At 48.6% G+C, this 24468-nt stretch overlaps 6 protein-coding genes across 6 annotated transcripts; 1 reads left to right on the top strand and 5 right to left on the bottom strand.

Annotated features, from left to right (window-relative positions):
- Positions 1-328: 328 nt before the first annotated feature.
- Positions 329-1497, bottom strand: Aud_001047 (Yip1 domain protein; the record flags this gene model as incomplete). The annotated part of the gene is made up of 4 exons (XM_043286548.1): positions 329-578; positions 659-811; positions 880-1297; positions 1410-1497. 4 exons carry the CDS (start codon positions 1495-1497, stop codon positions 329-331), a joined length of 909 nt encoding a protein of 302 aa, XP_043142483.1.
- A 734-nt stretch (positions 1498-2231) lies between these two features.
- On the bottom strand, positions 2232-4639 carry Aud_001046 (pentatricopeptide repeat-containing protein; the record flags this gene model as incomplete). Its single annotated transcript, XM_043286547.1, has 2 exons — positions 2232-3938; positions 4034-4639. The coding sequence occupies 2 exons, from the start codon at positions 4637-4639 to the stop codon at positions 2232-2234; spliced, it is 2313 nt and encodes a 770-aa protein (XP_043142482.1).
- Positions 4640-6548: 1909 nt separating this feature from the next.
- On the bottom strand, positions 6549-8272 carry Aud_001045 (putative C2H2 transcription factor (Con7); the record flags this gene model as incomplete). Its single annotated transcript, XM_043286546.1, has 3 exons — positions 6549-6898; positions 7218-7398; positions 7577-8272. 3 exons carry the CDS (start codon positions 8270-8272, stop codon positions 6549-6551), a joined length of 1227 nt encoding a protein of 408 aa, XP_043142481.1.
- Positions 8273-16692: 8420 nt separating this feature from the next.
- Aud_001044 (SGNH/GDSL hydrolase family protein) lies at positions 16693-17912 on the top strand (the record flags this gene model as incomplete). Its single annotated transcript, XM_043286545.1, has 4 exons — positions 16693-16802; positions 16868-17000; positions 17081-17220; positions 17270-17912. 4 exons carry the CDS (start codon positions 16693-16695, stop codon positions 17910-17912), a joined length of 1026 nt encoding a protein of 341 aa, XP_043142480.1.
- Positions 17913-18714: 802 nt separating this feature from the next.
- On the bottom strand, positions 18715-21289 carry Aud_001043 (DEAD-box ATP-dependent RNA helicase DBP2; the record flags this gene model as incomplete). The annotated part of the gene is made up of 6 exons (XM_043286544.1): positions 18715-18926; positions 18992-19120; positions 19612-19719; positions 19778-20746; positions 20804-20952; positions 21237-21289. 6 exons carry the CDS (start codon positions 21287-21289, stop codon positions 18715-18717), a joined length of 1620 nt encoding a protein of 539 aa, XP_043142479.1.
- Positions 21290-22371: 1082 nt separating this feature from the next.
- Positions 22372-24445, bottom strand: Aud_001042 (putative thiamine biosynthesis protein (Thi-4); the record flags this gene model as incomplete). Its single annotated transcript, XM_043286543.1, has 9 exons — positions 22372-22523; positions 22589-22804; positions 22862-22970; positions 23035-23100; positions 23163-23313; positions 23364-23908; positions 23968-24050; positions 24150-24331; positions 24393-24445. The coding sequence occupies 9 exons, from the start codon at positions 24443-24445 to the stop codon at positions 22372-22374; spliced, it is 1557 nt and encodes a 518-aa protein (XP_043142478.1).
- Between the last annotated feature and the right edge of the window lie 23 nt (positions 24446-24468).

Here is a 24468-nt window from a genome sequence, read left to right as displayed (position 1 = left end):
ACTCCGGCTTGTCGCCCGGTCACCGCTCGGATCCACCCCGCTTACCTTGAAGCAGCTGTCAATGGAGTCTGGGCAGAACATTCCATTGGATATCTTGAAAATGCTAGAATATGGAGTATCTAAGAGTACAATACTTGTGAATTCGGATATGATAAAAGCTGGAACAACAAAAAAAAGAGCTCATTCACTGATGATATAGCAGCATACATGCCCAAATGTTGTGTTCCTGTCCCTTTTCAATTCATCTCGGGCTTGACTGTATACCGGAACCTTCGTTCGCAACTAGACTGATAGGATATCTGGCCGGCCGTATCGATCCTCCAATATTCTAACTGATAAAACAAAGACAGCCGATCGCGATGTAGAATACGAACAGCGGATAGACCGCAATGCCTACCCGGTTTTTGATCACACCCGAACCACCCAAAATGCTCACACCTGCAGCCAAGGACCATGCAATGAGCGCTAGGTACACCGGTATCCGAGCAATAGTCGGGAGACCCAATGCGCTGAGCATAGCAGCGATGACCAGAGGGAACAGGGTGTATCCGATGATGCAGACGGATTGGAAGAAAGAACTAATGACCGAGGATCAATTGTTAGTCAATTAAACGTCTCTGTACTTCCACACTCCGAACATTTCCAAGGAGAAACATACATATTCCCACCCAGCAACTTGATCTGCAAGGTCACAACAGCTTCTCCAATCCAGACTAGGGAGAAGACCCCCGAGAAGACAAGAGATGACTGGTCATCCTTTGCGCGCATCGATAGGAACATGCTCAGGAGCAAGCAGAAAATAAGCGGACCCCTACACACAGTTTTGAACATGTTAGCCAGCCAGCCAGCCCGCCGTCTCAATCGACCTTTCCCACTTACCAAAGATCCCAATCACGCAGACCCTCACTCATTCCACCCTGCAAGACCACATCGGCATCCGGCCAGCGTCCTACAAGGCTTCTGATTCCGCCACCGAATCCGGTCGCTTCTCCTCTCTCAGCGGCCCCGATGCCTCCGCCGCCGCGCTGCAGCATACCTCCCATCAGGTACTTAGGCCACAGCACTTGGCGCATCTTCTCCCACACAGCTCGCAGATCTCGTGAGAGCGTCTCCCACACGGTTTCATCGATGGTGTTCTGCGTTGCGCGGCGATCCTCTCCCGGTATGGTCGAAGTCAGGTAATTGCTGGATAAATTGCTTCCAAAACCTCCTCTGCTCGAACTCGAGGGTTCGGACTGGATGTTGCCTCTTAGCGGAGCGGTATCAGAAGTGTGAAGAGGGTCATCGGCTTCGATGGCTGGCGTGGTAGAAAGGTCATGAAGCATCAGTACATCGTAGTAGCTCGGGTAAACAAACAAGAGCCGAACTCATAAAATCGAGAGAGAACCTGGAAAATGAGGCGTACTCACCAGCATCTGCCTCGATCAGGTCATCATCAAGGATCGATTCATCATCGTGTAGATCCTCATGGAAACGACTTTGCGAAGCGCTGGCCATGGTAGGCACGTCGATTGCTTGAGCTCCGACTCTGGTCCAATGGTAGATTTTCACACCCTGTCAAGCTATATACTCTCCGAACACCTTTGCCCCTCGGCTGAAATATGTTAAAAAAGGTATTTTAATTCTCAACAGAGTATTCTGATGGTGTGTCCCTTGGAAACAGCACTAAAGTCTCCATCATGCTGCTGTCTCAGGCGGAGAGGCTAGAGTGGCATTACGTACGCGCACGGGCCGAAAATGGCAGGCGGAACAGTATCTCTATGGACAATTGAGAATGAAACAATCCGCCCTTCCCAACAGTAGTAGTAGTAATTCATACTATTAATATGTCATAGAATAGGTGCTGATAAACTGATTTATCTGCCGTTGTATACTTCAGGAGGTTCCAACACGAGGGCACGTGGACCTAAGCTCGAATCAGCTCGACACTATGTGACCAGTTCGATCATCAATCACCGATTGTCCGATGTGATCTAGAAGTGACTATGGAGATTAAATATTTACAGGCACAGGTCTTCAATGCTATAAGAAACAGAAGACCCCGTATAATATACACATTAGTGTTGCAATGTTAGTGTTGCAATGTTAGTGTTGCAATGCCGACCCCTGTATATGCATGCAAGATGCCAGATCAAGATGGGATACAGTAATGAGATGATGTTTATACAAGCTGGACAAAGTCCAAAGCTTCTGAACAGCCCGGCCATAAGCCTCGCATATGGATACGAACCTTAGTCGGCCTCGTCAGCGGCCTCCTCAGCCTTCTGCTTAGGGTCATGCTTCTCCTGGAATGCCATGACCTGTTCGAGGGTGGGATGCACTCGAGCGTATTCGAACTTTCGGACCATCTCAGCGTCTGAATATTCGCTGAGTTTCTGCGACTCTTGCTCGAGTTGATCACGGTCCGATTTGGAAAGTAAGGACGCATTTTCGGGCTTGAGGATCTCGTCAATCAGACCTCGGGTGCGATCCATCACCTTGCGAGCGGTCGCACCAGAAATTGTATCGCCCGCTCCCGCCCGCTGACGCTCCTGCCGTGCAATAAATGAAGTCTTTCCATTCTTCAGAGCCTCATGAAGCTTGTCAATGTGAGGACGCAAGTTCTCCAAAGCAACTGTCTGCAAGCTCAGCTGTAATCTCCGGCCCATGATGTCGAGGCTGTCCGAAGGCTTTCGCCCCGTCTTCAAACCATTCAATGATACGAGATGCTGTGGATTGTCCTGTAGTACTTGCACGAGGTTAAGATACTTTTCAAGCGCCCGGGGGTGAGGAAGGACCATGGACTTGTCCATCAATCCCAACAGTTCGTTGGCATTTTTGAGAACGTTGATATTCCTGCGATCGCGAAGACAACAGCTCATCGCGATGTGGAACGTTTTCCATACTGGTTCGGTCACCTGGTCGCGCACAACCTCGACCGTAGCACGACTAGCGCGATACAGTCTTAGTAGTCGTAAGTATGCATGCAACGAAGGCAAGTCTGGTCTGATGGTATACTCGTGATCCCCGAGCGTTAGATGCTTCCAGTAGGCTTTTCCAGCACCAAGACCCTGAGTCATGGTAAAACAAGCTTCCATGAGTATGGTGAGCTCCTTGTCACCCGGAACAACGTAGGATGGACCAATGGTGCCTTTCTTCATTTTCGAAGCAGAATCAGTAGACACCACTGGGTCAAAAAGATTTTCAAATTCTTCATCCTCATCCTCTTCCTCTTTTTGCTTTGCCTTTTCTTCGGGTTCTTCCATTTCGGTCTCTGCTAGTTTGTATGGTCGGTTGCCTTCGTCTACAAAGGGAACGTCTTCCGTTTCCTTATTTTCTGCGGATCGGTTCTTTTGACGTCTGACCCTCTCAGACTCCCGCTGGCCCTCAGGTGAAGGCTTCTTTGCCAGGATAGGGAGCCCAGTAGTTTGATTCAAGAGCGCGAAGACATCGTAACAATCGCGCTCGCTGCCGCCTTCAAGCAAGAGGCGGGCCATTGTACGCACGAGTTGGATGTCTAAGTCGAGTTGACCTCTGCTCCACCGGTAGACAACATCAGACCAGATTCGTTTGCCTTCCTTGAGGCCCTGAGCCTTTCGTTCCAAGATGCGCTCAATCTCAGACATCTTATTCACGTCAGTGCTAACGCCGTCTCTGATGGCTCTCAATATAAGGGTGTATGTCACAGCATCGGGCGAGCCTGGCCCATCCTCGGGCAGCTCACTCGCAATCTCCCATAGTGTATCTGTATGTCCATGGCGAACACATACGGTGAGCATGGCGTTGCTGTGGATGATAGAAGGCTTGACTGCAGAGTTAAGCTCATAGATAGATCTGTAAATTGACAAAGCAGTTTGCACAGGGTTCAGTCCTAGGTGCACGGAACTCGGCACTGTGGCAAGACCATACAACATGATGGTATAAGTCCAGGAAGTAGGCTTTCGTCCACGCTTCTTCATCTGCGAGTTCGCGGAGAGACGGTCAGCAACAGTGCAAGAAGAGAACTTACGAAGGGAAAAAAAAAAAAAAAAAAAAAAAAAAAAAGAGTACTCACTTCATTGTAGAGCTTCCATGCCGCTTTGGGTTGCTTCTTTTCCATACAGTACTCCAGTAAGTGATTCCACCCCACTGAGCATTCCATATTCTCCTTCTGCGCTCCGCGAACGATCGCCACCGCGAGAGCAAAATCGTCGGCTTGCAAGATTTTGGCGACCCGGTCCGCCAGCGCCTTGGGATCCTGCAACCACTTCAACTCCTTCTTTACCACCTTCTTCCTGACTATGTCCGCTAACGGACCACCATCGGGATGCGTCCCGGCGCTGGCAATCTCCAACAGCACATGGTCCTGGTAGTATTTTCTCTTACCCCAGCTCGGTTTCTGTTGTGGTTCGTCGTTCTCAAAATTCGTCGTTGAATCAGCAGCACTTTGCTCTTCCGCAGCGGCAAACCCCGAAGCCTCTGTCGAGTACCACTTCACGCCGGAAATCGAGCCCCAGGCTGCAGCTTGCCCCACAACTCGACCTCTCTGTGCGGCGGACGCAAGAGGAGCATATAGGATGCTCTGAGAGGCTTGAGTGAATCGTGAGACCGGCAGACCTCTCAATACGACAGTGTGCTGGACACTGGTCCGAAGCGCAGCGCCATTGGTACAGCGAAGCATTTAGGGCCGTCAAGTCTTCACTCTACCGTATGTCCTCAATCACTAACACCTGATCCTCTAAAGGCCCCTTTGTAACGTCCAAACGTTCGACCCGGCGAAGTCGAATGCGCAACCGCGGACTCCGAATGTTGAAGCTGGACCGGCAGAGCAAGAGGATTTCAAATGACCCGCTATTCGTATACTCGCAAGAACAGTAATCAAACAAAATTATTGAGGAGAAGAAGATAAGACGTTGGACAGAATAACACCCTTGAGCCGCCACCGGAAGAAATCATACAGACCAGGCCCAAAAAAGCGTCTGACGGGGCTATCGCAGTTATCGCTGCCATCCGAGCTAGACAATAAAAGGTTAGCGCCCTTCGGTTGCTCTTGTTGTGCGGGGGAACATAAATCCTTTCGGATTATCTTCCTTCGGAGTCAGGTAACCACACTGGCCACACTACAAAGCCACATGTTTCACAGCTTCGCCACACTGTGCTGTGCTGTTGGTTCAGCCTTATGACACCACAGGCTCATGCTTACCGTTAGTCTCCTCGGTAGTCCCGTTTCTTAGTCCCATACACGCTTCAGGGTCGACTAATCGTTGCATTAATTATTTACGGCTAGGCCACTTAGGACACTAGTATGTCCTACCTTACCGATTTCTCAGAAAGTGGGAACCCTCCGCTTGAAGGTTAAGAGGGATAAGCAGCGACGAACTGGGATTCGACTTAAAATGACATAGAATATGCAAGGCAACAGTCTCATTTAGTAAACAGCTCGGTTGAATCGAGCAGCCCAGGGAAACTTCAAATCATAGTTAAGGCACATGACGACGGTCTTACTTTTATACCTCACTAAAGTGTGGCATGAACCCTACGCTCATATCTTACACAGCCTCACGAACCTTCCTGGTACTTCAACCCGTTCATGCACAGCGCTTCCCCGTACCTGTGTCTTTCATAGGGGTTGCGAGGTCGATCTAAACTCTTGACCTCCAAGTGATGTTGCCTAGGAATATTATTAATCTACGACAAAACCGCAATTAAACCTTTGTGACATCATCATTTGGAGCCATCAAGCTTCGATTCTGCACCACATCATGTGTCTCAAATTTCAAAGGCCCAACGAGGCGGCAGTTGCCACCAGGAACGAAGAGCAGAATAATCAAGGTCGAATTGTAAGACTTTAGCCACCAGACAGGGTCATGACTGCGTGGAAGATCCTGAGTAAAGGGCATAATGCACAAGTTCAAACCACCCCAGGGTAACGAGGAACATAAAACATCAGTCAGGACAAAAGAGAGAAAAAGTACAATGCGAAGCGAAGCAGAGTATCAATGAAAGGGGCTCGATAAAAAAGATGTGGCATGTATCACAGGAGAACGCTCAGCTCATGCAAAGTGCCTCGCCAGGAGTCCAAAATCACAACAGTCCTGGAGCCAGTCTTTGCAAGGACGAGGGCATGTTGTCTTTTGAGTGCAAAGGAGTAGGTTTTGTCTTCTCTTTTCATGTCAAGCGATCTAATTCAAAAACAACAACAACGGGAACAGAGCGTAAGTCGCAAGGCCGCTCTTCGAGAATAACGAATCAAGGCCAGATGGTATCATGTGCGCGAGACTTAAAGAATTAGATCCGCGATGGCGACACGGGATTAGGGAGGTAAGAGATATTAGAATATGCAACCTGAGAGAACACAGGGATGATGGGCATCTATTGTGGGTAGCTGGCCGATTGGTTTTCTGCGAGAGGCCATCGTCGATCAGCTATTGTCCCTAGTGCAATAGATCCAAGGACCTCGTTGAAACGTCTTTCCATACTGCCTTCCGGCATGTTGACAAGGGATTTATTTTTTTTTTCCTTCCTTCTTCTCTTTTTTGTGCATTTCCTCGTGGCTCGGTCCCCACAATGCAATGATAACAAAGGACTGACTACTTACGTTGCTGATACACCTGCCCGCTTTGTCCATACGGGGAGTGAGGGTAGTTTGGAGGATAGGCCATCTGGCCATTACCCTGATACACCATGCCGCTGGCACCGCCATACTGCCCCGGTACTTGGCCGTCGGCAGGTTGGTAACCAATAGGCGGCAGCTGAGGGCGGACACCGCTAGCGTAAGCAGGAGGTTGAGCCTGCGCGGGATCGGTAGGACCGGGGGCATCAACCTGGTTCGCCTGAGCAGCTTGAGCAGCGGCAGCACGCTCACGCTCCTCGGCAGCTTTACGCTGTGCCTCTTCCTCCTTCTTTCGAGCTTTCCATTCCTTGCGGATTTCTTTGAATTCTGCGGCAAAGGGCTTATTAGATAACAAACCACGGTAGAGGGTGAGTGGAAGCGGGCAAATGAAAAAGAATGCTCGACATCCTGAGCATCCAAGTCGAACGTGTATGTAGAATTTAACTCCACGCCAGTGCCTTGCGCTACTGCGATCCGCAGCGCTAAAGCAGTGTAACTTGACTAGTGTGAGATACCCGCACTAGTCTAATCGAAACCCAAGGCGCTACCAAGAACAAGGCAACTCCGAGGCATTGCAATTGGGACTTTTTTTTAATAAAAAAAAGGGAGAGGGAAAAGACGATAGAGGAATATATCGGAGACATACCTTCGGGAGTCCGCTTGGCTCCGTGCGACTGCATGGTAACGTGGGCATTCAGGTGGTTGAGAGTACCGTAAGCCTTTTCGCACCCGTTCCAGCCGCACTTGTACATACGTTCGATTTCTTCATAGCGACGTCGGGGTCGTTTGTGCTGTTGTGCCCCAGGAATGGGCACAAAAGAGTAGACCTGCAAAAAAAAGTCAATGAGCTTTGAACAACATATTCGGTGCAGATGAAGAGTGCGCCGTGTTCCACAACCCCGTCAGGCACGCTGGCAGCGGCCTCCAATTTCCGAGGCGTCCAAGACAACAAAAAACGCGGACGCGCAGCCTTTGGAAATAGATGCCAAATTATCAAAGACATACCTGGCCAGGGCGCGGCCCTGCGGTCGCAGCAGGGGAGGCGGGACCAACCGTTGTAGCAGGAGCGCTATAGGGTCCAGGAAGACCGTGCTGGTGCTGTCCATAACCATGCGACCATTCCGGACGCCCATACATCTGAGGAGGCGGTGGGGGAGGATGACCCTGATACTGGGCCATGTCATGACCTTGAGGCTGATAGGGCGAATAGGGAGGAGGATAGGTAGGGCTAGAGGCCGCGATTGAGGGATCTATAGGAACGTCCGCGTCAGACTTCACGTTCGTGTGATTGCGATGGTCATTTTGGTGCCCATCATGGAGGGTGGTCATGGACGGACTTGTTGCTTGAGCCATACCTGCCGCACCACCGGCCTGGGTGTTGGGGGCGTGATGGTATTGAGGCGGGCGAGCGAGGTAGTCCGGATAAGCGGGTGAGCGCGCGGCGGGCGGCTGGTTCAGACCGTAGTCCGACTGCGGTGTGTTGGAGGACGAAATGTTGGCGGCGGCAGCAGAGGCAGGTCTAACCTCGGGTTGAGGCGTGTACTGAGGGGTAGGACGGACCTCTTGCTGAGGCGTGTATTGAGCAGTGGCAGCAGCAGAAGCCTGGTCTGCAGCTGGGAGTTCAGAATGCGCAGCGGCAGACGGTGGATACGGAAAGTGCGAACCTGACTGCGCGTACTCGGAGGCAGGTCTGTTGTCCATAAAACAGATCTCAGCCGGAACCGGAGATATCCCTAATCTTCCTCCAAACTCGCGTGTCTGCTGTTTCTAGACGCGTCGAAAAACACAATGAGCTTTATGGATACAAACACGAGAATGTTGTATCGCGATAAGAAGAAGGGGAAGGAAAGTGTAGGAGATCGCAATATGGTCTTGTCGCGAAGCCTTTCTCGTTTTCCTTTTCTTTCTTCCTTTGTAGAACGTACTTTTCAGTGAATCTGAATGGAAGCAGCTCAATCCAGAAACAGTATCAGCCGACAGGACTGGCGCAGGCGCTATTCACACCTGAGCTGATGATTGGAAGGTGAATGGAAATTGAAAGAAAACGAGCAAGATCAAGCGCGTGATCTCGTCGCAAAACAAACGACACCGAGGGGCAGAATTCACAAATGGAGTTAAGAATAAGGATATCAGACGGTGCTGGATTTGAGAGATATGATGCTTGGATCAAGAATGATGCTTAATTGCCTTAGTCGCCTTTTAGGGTGGATGGAGGATGCCTTGCAGGTGGCGGTAGGCACAGCAGCACGAGGAACCAGCGGGAAGAAAAAAGGAACCGTCGCTTTTAGGCCTGGGGGACGAGGGTTAAGAAAGTAATCCAGGGCCAAGGCCAGTCACAGCACCCACAAGCGAAACGAGGAAATGATTAGATAAAAGGTTTAAGATTGAAAAAAACAAATAAAATGGACCACCAGGCTCAAAGAGAGATAGCGCGAGAGACGGTGTCTTGATCGAGTGGCAACCCAGGATATAAATCACCCTAAAATCGAGACGGAGGGAAATTTGGTCGGACTCGACCCGGTAACTAAACCTGGGTGGAGAAGGCGGCCTAAAAAGGCTTCGGATGAACCAAGTCGCGATTCTTTTCAGCAACAGTGAAAGAAAAAAGGACGAAAAGGAAAGAAAAGGAAAAGAGACCACTGGTTAAGAGCACCTCGTGGGTTCCGAGGGTGTGGTGGAGTGCGTGGGGACGTAATCTTTCGGTGGTGAAAAGGAGACAGAGAGGGAGAGGAGAGGAAATATTGAAAAGCCACCGCCCAATAGATGCTCAGGCTTTCAGACTTGGAGGCGATAACAGGAACACTCCCAGAGGAACGTAAGAGGGGGGCAGAGATGGGATTCTCGCAATTTGCGTTTCTATTCGCCGTTCCTCTTTCCTTTTCTTTTCAATTTCCGTTTTCTTTTTCTCTTCACTTCTGCTTCGAAACTTGAATAGCCGGAGTGGTGTCGCTTTGTGGTGATGGGTCCGTTACCACTCAGTAATTCAGACCCACTTTTTCCGTGAAATATCAGGGCTCTCCGACGGTAAGAAAAAAAAATAACAGTTTCTTCCTTTCGATTCTCCAATGGTTTTTTACACCCCTTCCCCTCAGTAGTATCCAATCTAGTCGGTTGGCGGATCTGTGTTTTCGTGTTTTCGAGTAAGCTGTACTGTTGTAGGCTCTTTTTCCCGGCTAAGCTTTCCTTGTCTGACTTTCTTTTTCCCTTTTTCCCTCTCCTTCTCTTGTTTTGAGAGCGGAGCTCTCCGCAGGAAAAGTGGCGAGATTAGAATTTTACCGAGCACCCCCTTTTCCTTCTATTGGGTATGGCTCTTGTAATTCGCCCACCCGAATCCTCTCACGCAGTTGTCTGTTGTGGTGTGTCGCAGTGTTGACGAAAATTCAAGATGATGTCGAAAAAAACTTATAGTAGGACGAATTGCTGTTAGAGGCTTAGAGCTTGGATAGTCTAGCCGCGAACTTGGGACAGACGGTGCGCGTGTCGAGTACGGCCGCAGGGAGACTGTCATGAACCTAGCGTGTGCGCCCGTGGAGACCATCCAAGATCACTGGTCGTGGTCAAAGTAGTCGGGACTTTACTTAGAGTAAGGACAGATCAAGGATGGGCTAATATGGCGTGCCCGAGGAACGGCTTGAACGGTCTGGGTAAAGGTCCAAATAGCGCGGCCCTAGTGAAGAAGAGGGTGTAGCGCAGGTCGGGGAAAAGCGAAGAGCGCGTGCAGGTTCCCCTACTTCGTTGTAGTGGACTTTGATGGGGGAAAATCCAGGGCAGGAAATAATAATGGAAATGCTGAGAAAACAACCAGTGGTTCACCAATGGGTAATGTAATAATTATGACAAATATCTTTGAGCCAAGTTTGTCCACTAGATAAGTGCCTGTGTAAGTAGGACACAGCCCAGAATAATGATAATGGAGAAATTAATAACAAATAGATGTTGTTGTATTCCTTTAGAAATCAAAACGGCGGCTGATGCCGGTAGTAGGTAGCTTCTTTCTGCTTAGTCTGAGGGACTGTTTTGGTTGGCAAGGTCATTATGGATGGGCAGATTGAAGGTCACTGGTGGAAAGGGGAAACGGAAAAATAATTATTACCTACCTCCCTATGGGGATAGCCCAAGGTAGTCATCTCACTTGTGGGGAGTACCTCGAATACAATGAGCAATTGGCAGAACGCATCGTCTGCTACTTGACTACAACAGCTTAATCAATAGAGATTTTTCGATATAGAGAATCATATCAATCCGAAATATTATTCCAAAGACCTGGTTTGTGTCAATACCCGATGCCAGTGATTTTCGACATTTCAACTATGCCACACAGTGTAACTTGTACGTGTTCAAAACCGTATAGGTAAGGTAGAGAGGTACCTACTCCATAGTCCTCGTCTTGTGCAAGTCAGGAACGCGTCAGTGGGGCACACGACGGTAGTGATCCAATCATCAGCAGTATTGAATCACGGTAAAAAGTGACTGAGGTGCTTTGAGTATGGCGTACCTTGTATCCATAGAGAGAGGGAACGGGATTCGAATCTCGGAATCACCCCATCGCAAAGTACAAGCACACTATAAACTATAAAGACTTTGATTTAAGGGTGTTGACCTACCTAGAGGAGCAAGCGAAGGACCAATTATGGATCAAAGATTACTTAGGTACCTTTGGATCTTGAAGTGGTGTGTTGGGGAGATCGATCATTTGTCGCGTCGTTGGATCCAACACTGATGTTGGAGGTATGGAGTACACAATACACAATAATACAGTAAACAAGTTGTGGTACTTTTGTTGAGTCAATTCTTTGTTAACATCATGGCTTGTATCTCACGCATTTGAGTCTATGTATAGTTTGGGCATTCGATGATACTGGCTAGAGAGTACCATACAACCTGATTACGGCAAGAAATGCTAAGGGGTAGCATAGCCAAACATGTGATCAATAATGATATCGAAAAAGCAGTGGAAGTGGCAGCACCAGATGTTGGTAATGGGATAGGAACGGAGTGGTCAACGTCCCGAGTAGTTGAAATTATTATTATTGTGATTTTTTACAAAGATGCTAAACTCCATCAAGACGGATGCTGGCAGTACTCTGGTAAAATTAAGGGTTAACTAAAATCCATTGACATTATGATAGTGCCAGGAATTATCATCAGCTTGTCTGCCGACAAAAGGGGGACTAATGTGAAGGTCAGCCATGCATGTTGAAGGGGAAGAGAAAGCTACCTAAGGAATGCAAGTATCATGCAAGGCTCCAACCTCGGAAAGGCTTTAGCATGGGCAGGCCTGGGTCCCTAATTTGGGCTCCAATTGATTGGTGCTCTGACCTGATCATACCCCGCGCAGGTGGAGCCCAAAACACCCTCGTCCACTAATGCCTCCCGGTGAAGAGAACAGGCCAGCAGGGAAACAACTTCAGAAATCAGAAAAAAAAAGCACCAGCCATGCTTGTTGCTTAGGTGTTCAACCTCCATCATGATGACTTCTTACTTATCTGGAGTTACATTAGGTGAGCTGTAGGGTGTGCACTAGACTCCTTAAGGTGATATTGTAGAAGTTAGTGTTATTATGGGAGTTCTACCTATTCGTTGAGTAGATATACGTACCTGCTCTATCATTATTATGATGTGAATGAAGTACTAATCCAGAAGAGTGTGATATCAATGTCCCGTCATACTCCTCAAGTCCCAATGTCACAATAACAGGCTTCTCCATCCACCGAAAACGATTTCTGTGCATTTGATGTTGGCGGTGTCGTTGCTACCCTGCTTATATCTATTTACTGGCCGTTATCCGGATTGTTGTTCAGAAGAAAGCGTGCATCAGGTGGACGATGAAAACACGACAAGCTATTACAACGAGTATCTTGTCTTCATACGTAGGGGTTAAATTATAAGGTACTACCTATCGTTATGTATCACGTCTGGACTTGGGTTACGATCCCATATCTTACGGAGAACCATAGTGTTTCGGATGCTGGCCGATTACCGTCGCCTTTTATGGATCGCTGTCGATCGGTTAGACTACCATCCTTCAATCACTACTCCTTACGCCAACTGGAAAGAAACCGGCCACTACCGAGGGATTCATAGGCCTTGAAGGGTGGTGTTGTACGAGAGCTTCGAGCTTCGAGCTTCGAAATTCAAGTAACCATAAAAAAACTCAGGACACTACAAGGTCTTTTTTACATGACCATCACGTCCACAATAAGTTGGTTCGCTTTTGAGCACTTGATACTCCGTGACGACTCCGTAGGTGTTCACTTCATATCTGTCTTGCATTTTTGGAGACCAACTGGAACACTGGGGCCAAATACTCCGTATGACCCCACCATTGACAGCACAGTACTCCGTAAGAAGCTGTCTTGATCTGTGGGCTTTGTCTCTGTCCGAGTTTATGATATTACTAATTCTTCTTTTCTCCCACTTTTACTGCAGCATCATGCAAAGAATAGGGGTAAAGACTCGTCAACCCCAATCGTCAAAGCATCTCCTGTGATTATAATTCTTGTCAATCGATCATTTTCTATTGACTCGTTTTACTCCGTACCTTCTCCTCCATGAGTGATATTCATTTGCATCTACGGAGCAAAATAATTGACTACCAGCGTTGATGTGGCATGGGTACCATTATTTATGCGGCTAGTGCGCTGTCATGCTATAATCATCACCATGTCGGAACTAGTCAATAATACTCGGCTCCACGTGGGTAACAAGGCACCATCCGTAGGGGCTACAAATACCATACACAGTAGGTATCTAGCTATGGAGTACCTTACCTACTCTGTCGTATCTGTTGTATCAGTATGGCATAGATAATTAATTTCTGTGTATGCTACCTTAACCCTCCTGCGTGATATTTACAACTTTATTCAGAACTGCATTTCCAACCTCCTCTGTTTGATCTCGATAAGTCAGATAGTACCAACAGCCTAAAGGTATTCAGAGTTACTATTGTTAGCATCCATGACCGTACCATGTTCGCGATGTTCCAGATAAAAGTATTGCAGATTATTTTCCGAAGGCCTAGGATCCTGTGGCCTATAGCTGCTGAGATGGTCAGCCTCAAACCTAAATACACTCTGGACTATTAACTATAAACATCGCTTAGAAATGATTTAAACTTAAGCAACCTGTCTTACAGGGTGAGAAAAGGTTACACTACCGAAACAAAGCGTTGGTTAGTCGGTACGACTTCTTGTCCGATATGTGGGGAGCGAGATGGGGCCATAATTATGGTTATTATTGTTGGTTCATTTCGCAGAAGAGCGGTCTTGAACTTGAATCCAAACTCAAACCAAAACTCAAAATTCAGAAAGAAGTAGACCAGTGCAGGCGCGGGTCAGAACCAGGACATAACTCAGGTATCATAGGTACTCTTTTACAAATATCTGAATGGTGTGCTCAAATTGATGATTCGGATAGTCGGCTATCTGGTAATCAATTGCCTTTCCAAACAGTTGCTCGTCATTCCTGAGGATGCTCCCCTTGTATTAGACCTCCGGCTGCAGCTACATGAAACTTGCCATCTGGAGGTAGCAATTACCGTATCGGGTAGTATCAGGTAATTCCATACTCGCGGACTCCAATTGACTTTAATCGTAAAAAACACCCGAGGTTCGCAAGTTAGGTACATGAGATTATGAATATTAATAATGCAAACAGGAAGCATACCTTGACTGCTCTACAACCACGGTCGATTAAAAGCCGTCGGGTATTAGTAGCGATGTTATGATAGCACGGACAGTGTGCCAAGATAGCAAGTATCCATACCGCAGAATTCAAGATTATCTGTAAGTAACCTCCAAACTCACTAAATTATCAAATGACAAATCCTTGATTCAAAATTTAAGTGTATATTTGCGGATGTGCTATGGCAGTTTGGTCTGCTGACTAGGGAGGAATCGCCCACCTTAAAGAGGAGATTAGTACGGAGTAAGTACTTGTTTAATTGTTTTACAACCCCGGCGGAGGAAGGTCCATATCTCCGAGCCTCCGACGTCGCGATCCACCCATACACTAGCAGGAGGTGGCCTGAATCATGTTGGTATCTTTGGTAAGTTGGTGTCGAGTACGGAGCCTCCTCTCAGGTACCCGAAGTAATTGGTTCTCCGCGGATGTCTCAATATACTGAGGCCTGCCTTTGGAATTTTACAAAGCTGGCCTCTTACCTTGATCATCTGCATGGCAATTGCATACTGAGGACAATAAACTATGAGGCACTGTAGCTGCACACTAAGGTCCCAAATCAATAGCTGAGGTGCCAGTGACTCATTGTACATGTTCTGTGCATGATCTACGGCAGCTCTAGAAATTTAGAAACTAAGAATTCAAGCCAGGATAGTCAAGGGATGGTGGCAGCTGCGTCCTTTACTTCTTTTGGTAGAGTATGACAACTCTGTTTCTACCTCAGTGCCTACCTGACTGGTGACTGATCAGTCTTTATCATGCACTGACGATGAGGTTTGGGTGCCGAATCCCTGACCCTGGTGGAAGACTTGACTAAGGTAATTCCGTATTGAGGATTCCAACATATACACCGTATTAATATAACAATAGGAAATAATAATACCATCATCCATTTATCAAATTACCAACAAGATTGCTTCCGATATCCGCACTTTGGGACCTCCCCGATTAAGACTCATTTTGCATCCACTTTAACAAAAAATATTAATATTATTGATAATTCGATATACAGTCTTCTGACTGGCCTTGGACTGGCCCCACCCCGAACCAGTGTCAGTTGCGTTCATCATGCCTAAGCCCATTCTGGTCTCGCAGCATATGCCTAAAGCTGCTTTTGCTTGGGAGGACGTCATTCGTTGCCAGTCGGTGTGTCGAGGAAGCAGGAACACAATGATAAGGTAGAATTGAGCATCTAACACGTCGTACCTGCACGTAGATAGGATAAATATCTCATAGTCGCGGGGAGAAATACAAGAAATCGCTAAGACACTTGTTATGATTTTATGGGAAGACCGGTCCATGAGCATGATGATAATAATAATAATACACCCGTTGTATGTCCAGGGTGAACGGAGTATGAACACACCGAGAGCACAGGGCACGAAGCTCCTCCCTATGGACCTCACAGGCTCAGTGGAGTGCTGAGTCAGGACTAACACATGCGCCATATCAGTAGGCCCACAAGGTACAGACTAACATGCCTAGGTTGCGGATATACTGCGGTTAGCTCAGAACAACTAGCGCCCAATCAATATCATGGGTTAAGTTAGTTGACCTTGCGCGAGGCACAAAGGACGACGAACTCTGCCTTCTGGCGCAACACTATCAAAGTCGAAAGCTTTGCCAGTTGGCAATTTGAACATCTTGATTCTCCAGCAGCGGCATGTTGTCGTTATGTCATGCTGCTATGCACAAGCTTACTGCCACGACATGCCTGGATGATCAATTGACAAGATGATTATTTTCCCCCGAGTACCAACTATGTACAAACTACTGCCGTGTCAGCCCACCGTCTAGGCATTGTCTACCTTAGCCTTTTCGAGCTGGGGAGAGCCACAGGAGGCCCCGCAGGGGAGTTGAGCCTCCGGCTTCAATCCAGCGCGCGGATGGCTTGGCCACCCTAACCCCATCTTTGATTTTCGTCGCTGAATCATTTGACATATCAATCATTCGGGACGGAATCTGAAACTCGATTCTCTGTGTTCGGAATGGCCATCAAAAACTATCTATAATATGGGACGAGGCGGTGACTGAGTCAATCCCCCCGAAAAATAGGCAACGTTATACCAAAATATATATTCGTGTATTCGTCGTCTGAGGCGGCAGATAGCTGGAGTATAAACCCGCCTCAACCTTTGCCTCCCCAGAGATTGACTTTGAGGACGCCAGTGATGGGATAAGCTCCTGACTTTTTGGGCATAGACCAAATCCTCTGCACCTGCCATCCAATACTATTGATTGACTCCGGAGAAATATCGTCCGTCGACCTGCGGGAACATGGACTATTTCCCCGCGTGTGCAATCATATTTGCGGGGTTGAGGACATTGATATCAAGTTGTCAATCCCGGTCTAGGGCAAACCGGTCTCTGAAATGGCATATTCATCAGATCAGAAGATCTCAAATATTTCTTTGGTGTGACGGAAGACAATTGCATTGAACATGATTGCGGTAACAAGGAATCTGGCTCTCGCGGCGCTCGCCTCTGTGGCAGCAGCGCTTCCTGCACAGTTGAGCAAGCAGGCGTTTGACTGGGATGCCACCAGACATCTGTCGGTTCTTTATAATCCTACGCCTGTGCCTCTGAAGAAGACTGTTACTGACGCACATCCTTCAGACTCGCCTTTGGCGACTCATACACATACGTCCAAGGAACACATGGCCATCAGAACTACAGCTTTATCGGTGACCAACTGAACTTCGCATACGATAGGCAGACGCTACTGACCAACAAGATTGTTCAGAACCAGGTTCGCTCCACCACAGCGCTCGCGAAGTCTCCTGGCTGCCAAAGATACCATGATCGCTGACAATATCACGCTCCTGCTAGACCTCCACGGCCGAGGGAGGCCCCAACTGGGTCGAGTTCATAACAAACTGCGGCGTCAAGAAAGGATTGACCTCACCGCTGAGCTGTAAGAAGCAGCTCTGGGACTTTGCCTTTGCTGGAGCAGACATCTCCGTTGAATAGTATGGGGCCCTTATCCAAGGCTTCGCCGTTCATCTAACTCTTCCACAGCACGCCCCTACACCACAACTACACCGTCTCTCTCGTCAACCAGGTGACACAGTACAAGCAATACGGCCACCCCGTGCTCAAGAACATCATCCACCCATCCCGCACCCTCGTCGCCATCTGGATCGGCATCAACGACATCAACGACTCCGCTAACTACGCCGTACACTTCCCCACCTTCTACAACCGCCTAATGACCACGCTCTTCGCCTCCGTCCAGACCCTCTACGACCTAGGCTATCGCTCCTACCTCTTCATGAACCTACCCCCTCTGGACCGCACTCCCGCCAACCAAGTGCGGAGCAATCCCTCCCCCAACGGAACCCAGATAACCTGGTTCAACGATGCGTTGGCCGAGCACGCGCAGAGCTTCGAAAGAGCCCACGCCGACACCACCGTCCACGTCTTCGACGCCCATACAGCGCTCAGCAACATGATGGATCACCCGGCGCGGTATGGCATCCTCAACACGACGAATTTCTGCGCGGGGTACAACCAGCCGGACATCGAGACGAATTACCAGGCGTATGGGTGTCCTACGCCGCTGGATACGTACTTTTGGTTCAACTCAGGTCATCTGACGAGCCATGTCCATAAGAAACTCGCGGAGGTTCTAGAGGCGCAGTTGAAGGGGTGGTCGAGGTGATTTGTCGGCTTTTGGTGGCTGATTCGTAGAAGATTCTTAGACTTCGATGCCGTGATATGGGTACGAATTGTACTTTTGGAGAAGATTTGATTGTTTCAGAAGTCGCTGGCTTGAAGCGAATATGAGTAGTAGGCACGCTTCATAGCCCACACTACTGGGCTCACTCTCGGATGCATCGATGGATCACTGATACTGGCAAGACGAGTACGGGCTCAAACTGAACTACATGCAATGTTTGAAGCTTGCTAAATATGCCCTGAAAATAGTGGCTCCTGCATATAATCATTCACATTGTCCGTAGGAATGCATTGAATAAGGGCAAGGATAGTCAATTCCGGTTGGCAACACTCAGCAATGTACAGATATGATATGCAGCATAGGTCTTAATGGACACAAGAGCATTTTACGGTGGAGAGCAAGGAGGATTGTTCCCTACGCTTATTAAAAACCATTCAATATTGATGTGAATGCAAATTAATTGCACTAAGACTTGAACGAGCGAATGGCCCAAGTTAACAACTTTTGAGATCAGAAATTAAGATGCATGAATAGGATCTGCAAGATTAGACAATTCCAGCAGTGGCGAGCCTCTGCGGCCGATTCAAAGCTCGACGACGAGCATTTGTAAAAGCAAAACCATAACATGAAAAAGGAACAATGTCTATCGTGTCATCGAAAAACGCCTTCCGTACCGAATTACGAAGAAAAACCCCGAGGGAACCATGAAAAAGCGAAGTCTACCAGTGACGATGGGTTACAAGCTCAATGACGAGACTGGACGTCAAGGTCAAGATCAGTCAGTTTACCAACGGCGAGCGTTGCCAAGCGGGGCAGCGTTGGAAGCGGTATAGCTACCACCACGACCACGACCACCACCGCGGCCACCCCACCGGCCGTAACCACCGTGACCATGGCCACCGCCACCGCTGTAGCGAACCATCTCAGCGAGACGGGGGTCAATCTGCTGCTTGGCCTCAGTGAGGATAGTAACCAAGTCACGAGCCTGCTTGGAGTCTGCATTGAAGAAAGTCGTTAGTCATGACAATTAGTGACACATGCGGTTGTAAAGAAAAACTCACTTTCAGTGGTGAAGAAGGTAATGGCAGTTCCCTTCGCACCAGCACGACCAGTTCGACCAATACGGTGAATGTAGTCCTCCGAGTTATTGGGATAGTCATAGTTCAGCACATGAGTGATGTCGCGAACATCTTCAAACAGATTTAGGTTAGCACACAGAGCATTAGTCAAAATAGCAACGAGGCCTAGGCGCCCTTTTTGAGTCATGTGAGACTTGATGCATCACTCTCTCACGGAATCTGAGGTCGAAATCCGTTTGTGGGCAGAGTCCATCGCCTGGCACAAGGTCGCGGTCCTAGAGTAACCTTGGAATGCAGCTTCAACAAGTCGAAGGGAGAGATAGCACATCTCTCGACCAACGAGGTTCAAGAATAGAGATGGAAAACTCAGAACAGAAAGTACGAATCAATCTGCTACACTGCACTGTAAGTCCAAGGTCCTCATGGTATGAGCACCATTTTCAAGAGACCCGACAAAGCCTGGACGAGTCATGTTATACCAACATGGTTTCTTTTAGAAGAGAGTCAAGCACCGTGCCATTGTCACACGACGTCAATGTGGGTGAGGGTGCTTAGGGAGGAGAATAGGGAGGGGGAAGGGGAAATTTGCGATTCAATCATACCAATACCACGGGAAGCCACATCAGTGGCCACCATGATTGGGCTCTTGCCCGCCTTGAATTCGTTCAAGACCCAATCTCTTTCTTGTTGCTGCTTGTCGCCGTGGATAGCTGGGCTCGTTGTTAGCAAGAGCACTGGGAAATGAGGAATGATCCAGAAAAGACTTACAAAGGGCGGGCCACCCGTCCTGGCGGAGGAATCGGGTAATCTCATCAGCAATGCGCTTAGTGCCGGTGAAAATGAGACACTTGTTGCCACGGTTTTCCATGATTTTCTCGAGGTGCTTGATCATTTTGTCGCGCTTCTCGAAGTCGGACACGACCTCGACAATTTGAGTAATTCTGTGGTTAGCAGACAAGTCCATGGAACCGATGTTCACCTGGATGTAGTCGTTCAGGAAGTCAGTAGCGAGCTGACGGACTTCCTTGGGCCAAGTGGCGGACCACATGCAGGTCTGTCGGTCAGGACGAATCTGAGAAATGATTTTGCGAATTTGAGGTTCGAAACCCATGTCCAGCATGCGATCAGCTTCGTCAAGAACGAGGTAAGTGACACGGCGGAGGTTGGTCCGGCCAGCTTCCAGCATGTCGATCAGACGACCAGGGGTTGCAATGCAGACTTCGACACCCCGGCTCAGATCACGGATCTGAGGACCCTTGGGAACACCACCATAGACACAAGTGTTGCGGATCCGGGAGGACTTTCCAAACTTGCTAATTTCGGTCTGGATCTGAACAGCAAGCTCACGAGTAGGAGCGAGGATGAGGACAATGGGACCATCGCCAGGAGCGAGGAGAGGCTGAGCGTTGATGTGAACAATGGCAGGGAGACAGTAGGTGAGAGTCTTTCCGGAACCAGTCTCGGCGATACCGACGACATCGCGACCAGAAAGCGCCATAGGCCAACCCTGCGACTGGATGGCAGTGGGACGCTCGAAGCCTTCAGCCTTGACCTCACTCAGGACGTACTGGGGGAACCCGGCCTCGTCGAAATTCTCGACGGGACGAGGCACATTGCGTCCCTGCACAGTCATCTCGTGCTTCTTGCGGAATTCCTCGACCTCGCGCTCAGAGCGAGCGGCAACATCGGGATGTTCCTTATAGAATGACTTTTCGAACTTGGGAAGGGAGTCCAAATCTAGGGATAGCAAGTCAGCACCAAAGTCTGAACGGGAATCAAAGTTAAACAACTTACCCCAATCTTGCTTCTTCAAGCCAGCGCCCAGGTTCGACATGCGGTCACCACCAGCGGCTCCTCCACCGCGACCATAGCCACCGCCATAGCCACCACCGCCAGAGTAGCCGTTGCCATTTTGATAACCGCCACCGTGACCACCTCTAGAGCTGTATGCATTTGTTAGTTATTGCACTCATGACAGATGTGCGAAATATCAAGATTTCCAGAGATAACTCAAGCCATGATCGACGCCAGACGAAGGTACGACATGTTGCAGGCTATTATCGCGCAGGACGCCAGCATAGCAACGTTGAGTTGGCCACAAGACGAGGGATGGAGAATCACAGTACGTAGTACTCAACCCAGGCCAAAGCGATACATTTCAACAACATATCACTTGCGATATCTCCGGAATCTGAAATATTTCCGTTTCAAAAATGATGGAACTTACCGATAAGAATCGCCGCGCGACTCGCGCTGATAACCGCCACCGTAAGAAGACATCGTGTAGTTTTGTGTTATTTTGATGAGAAACAGAAAACGACGGCGATGAAGGTAGAAAATGGGAATAGAAAGTCACAAGAAGTAGACTGGAAATTACCTAAAGTAGGTAACAAGACTACTGAGAGAGAGATGAAGACAGAACAGTCTTCGATTCAGATGAAAAAGAGAGGTAAGGGGATAAAGAGAGAGAGAGAGAGATGGGCGAGGAGGAAAAAAAAAAAGATCTCAGCGGCAAGAAAAAGTGGAAATGAGCGACTCAAAAGGAAGAGGAAGCGGCGAATAAGGGACTTGCCTGTTGTGGTTAGCGTGGGCCAGACTTTTCCTTTACCGCCTTTTTTGCCACAAGATCACGTGATAAAATCGCCTCCCGTGTGACCTTGGGTCGTCATCACAAATTTAGCAAAGCTACTTCGCAAACCCCGATAACAGTAGATATCAGGAGTGGCATTATTTACGTTTTATGGTTGGAGGTGCTTAATAATTTCTACTGACCGGATATTGTCGCACAGTCCAATGCAGTCCAACTTATTGTGTCCTTGATGCTGGTATCTGCCCTTTGCCTAGTCAGATAGATGCAGTGTGCCTCTATCTTGCCTGGGCCTGCTGCTTTGTTCAGAGCGGCGCCAAGGCCCATGAAGTAATATAGTTTCCATGAGAAATAATGAGTGTCGTACATCTTCGAGTTCAATGCCGCACCCCTTTCAAGAAGCATGGCTAGCACATCAACGACATCCTCCTGTCGGTCAATAGCATGATGGAGTAGTTGTCCCTTGCGGACATCGACTCGCCATGTATATGTTCTCATCATTCAGGCAAAAGATGATCCCATTTACAAGGTCATTCGGGGTTACCAGCCATTGGCACCAGAGACCTACCAGCTCAGCTGTGGTGATCACATCAATGAACGGGAGCATGAAATGGGTAAACATTGCTGAAACAGATGCCCTGGAAGTTCCCATGGATGTCGTATTTTTTATCCTTCCGAGAATTATAGCTCCTGTGATTATTCTCTGAAGTGAGATTAAACATCTAATCTTGCCATTGTATATTCTACAGTCTAATAGTCTTCTACATAGGATTTGCTACGTGCTCAATGATGTCATATGCGCTCGTGAGTGGTCGCCCAACCCCATATCCCAGAAGCTAATTTCCAATTCCGTCGCGCGGATGAAGATCTTGATCAGTTCCTCCATACGACTTGGGGAGACCTGTCGCATGTGTGTCTCCAGGAGTTCTATAACACTGTTGTCAGCCACATATGCTTAGGTACATCGTGGAAGAAAAGAATTGTATCCTTACCAGATCCCAATCGGACAGCCTCCGTGTAGTCTTCGGCAACATAATTCTCAATCCACTGCCAGTAGCGATTGCCCTCCCGAAGAGTCTCTTTCTCAGTGTAGAGTCGCTTAGCAATGGCTCCGTAACCGATGAGACAGGGCGCAAGAGCCACCTGCAGTGCGAGCCAGTCCTCCGATTGTCCCACGTCGAGAATGTAGCGGCTGTACGCCGTACAGGCTAGATTGAGAGTCAGCAGCGATCAGGCAGGAAGCATCTGAAAGCTTGAGTACTTACCAAGGCTTTCTGGGTAACTCTCCATCTCTGCCTTGGACAAGCCAAAGGACGCACAATAGTCCAAGTGCAACGCCGTTTCCCGCTCAATATGTAATACGATCTTGGCAGACTAGATTTTTTGTCACATCAGCGTCGACCCTTTCAATGAAAACCGATTCTTGGTGCTAACTAACCGCGGCAATAGACGCCATGGACTTTGCTTTATAAGCAGCCAACGAGTTGCTACGGGCGAAATGGACCTGAAGGGACCAGCAAGTCAGCAATCCTCGGATGGATGGCAAAAGTATCAGGGGGTTCTCACCAAGTACAGATAGTCTTGCACCAGGTATTGCTTGAACCGTTCCACAGGGAGCTTGCCGCTGCCCAGGCCGTGAACAAACTCATGCTCGGTAAACTTCTTCCAGATCGGACGGACATCAGGTCGGGCGAGAGCATACTCCAGGAAACGATCGCTGAGGTGCGTTAGTCACATGGGTCAGGGAACTAGAATAGCAGGACCTACGGTGCGAAAGGCAAGGAATACACGGAGTGAAAGTGGTTGATTGGACCACTTCCCTTGCCCATATCGACACTTGTCTTGATTCCCGCTTCGACAAATCGGACAGCACCGTGAACTGCTCGTTTCATATCTTTCCCAAGGGCCAGATTGGCTGCAATGGCCGACGCCAGAGAGCAGCCCGTGCCATGAGTGTTCTTGGACACGAGGAAGTCAGTCTCGAATAGAGTGGCGTTCTCTCCGTCATACAGAATATCAATCACTGTTGACGCATCTTCCGGGTTCTGCGCCGCCTCGTGGGCTGCTGTGAGAGGTAGATGACCGCCCTTCAAAAGGACAGCTTTGGGTCCCAAAGCACGAACTTGCTTTGCGAGCTGAGTGAGATCGGAGAGGTCCTTCGGTTCTTGTACGTCCAATCCGGCATCTTTTAGTAAGAGCATCGCCTCAGGGATGTTCGGAGTGAGGATGGTCGTCAGGGGTAGTAGCTTTGTGCGCAGACTTTGAACAGCTGCTTCGGGTAACAATTGAGACCCGCTCGTAGAGATCATAACCTGTTTACGCATTCAATCTCAGATATTTTACTTCGAACAATTCAACTTAGTAGAATTACCGGATCCAAAACCACGGAGGGGATTTGATGCGAAGTCAAAGCCTCAGCGATGACATCAATTGTCCCCTCAGAGGAGAGCATTCCTGCGTCTCAGTTAGCTGCAACTGCCGGACAGACGGGTAGAATTCGGAAAGGTAGGCGACAGTAACAAAGGAATCAATCTTGATGCGTAATACTCATACCTAATTTGACAACATCTGCTCCCACATCCTCTAACCCAGCATTAATCTGCTTCTTCACAAACTGTGCAGGGACGATAAAAATGTCTTGCACCCCCAAGGTGTTCTGGGCCGTTAAACCCGTCGTTGCTGTCAGAGCATAAACACCATGAGCAGCGAGAACCCTCTGATCAGCTTCTAATCCGCTGATTCATTTTATAGGTTAGTCGGATATTTACATCCTTTCTTCGGAAACGATGGACTTACGCGCCGCCTGAGCTGTCCGAGCCGGCGATAATTAAAACCCGCTTGACGGACATGATAGGGGTGGCAATATCTCCGA

This window comes from Aspergillus udagawae (genome assembly GCF_001078395.1).
Source record: "Aspergillus udagawae IFM 46973 DNA, scaffold_1, whole genome shotgun sequence".
In the NCBI taxonomy this organism is placed as follows: Eukaryota; Fungi; Ascomycota; class Eurotiomycetes; order Eurotiales; family Aspergillaceae; genus Aspergillus; species Aspergillus udagawae.
This window is presented reverse-complemented; position numbering and strand designations above follow the sequence as displayed.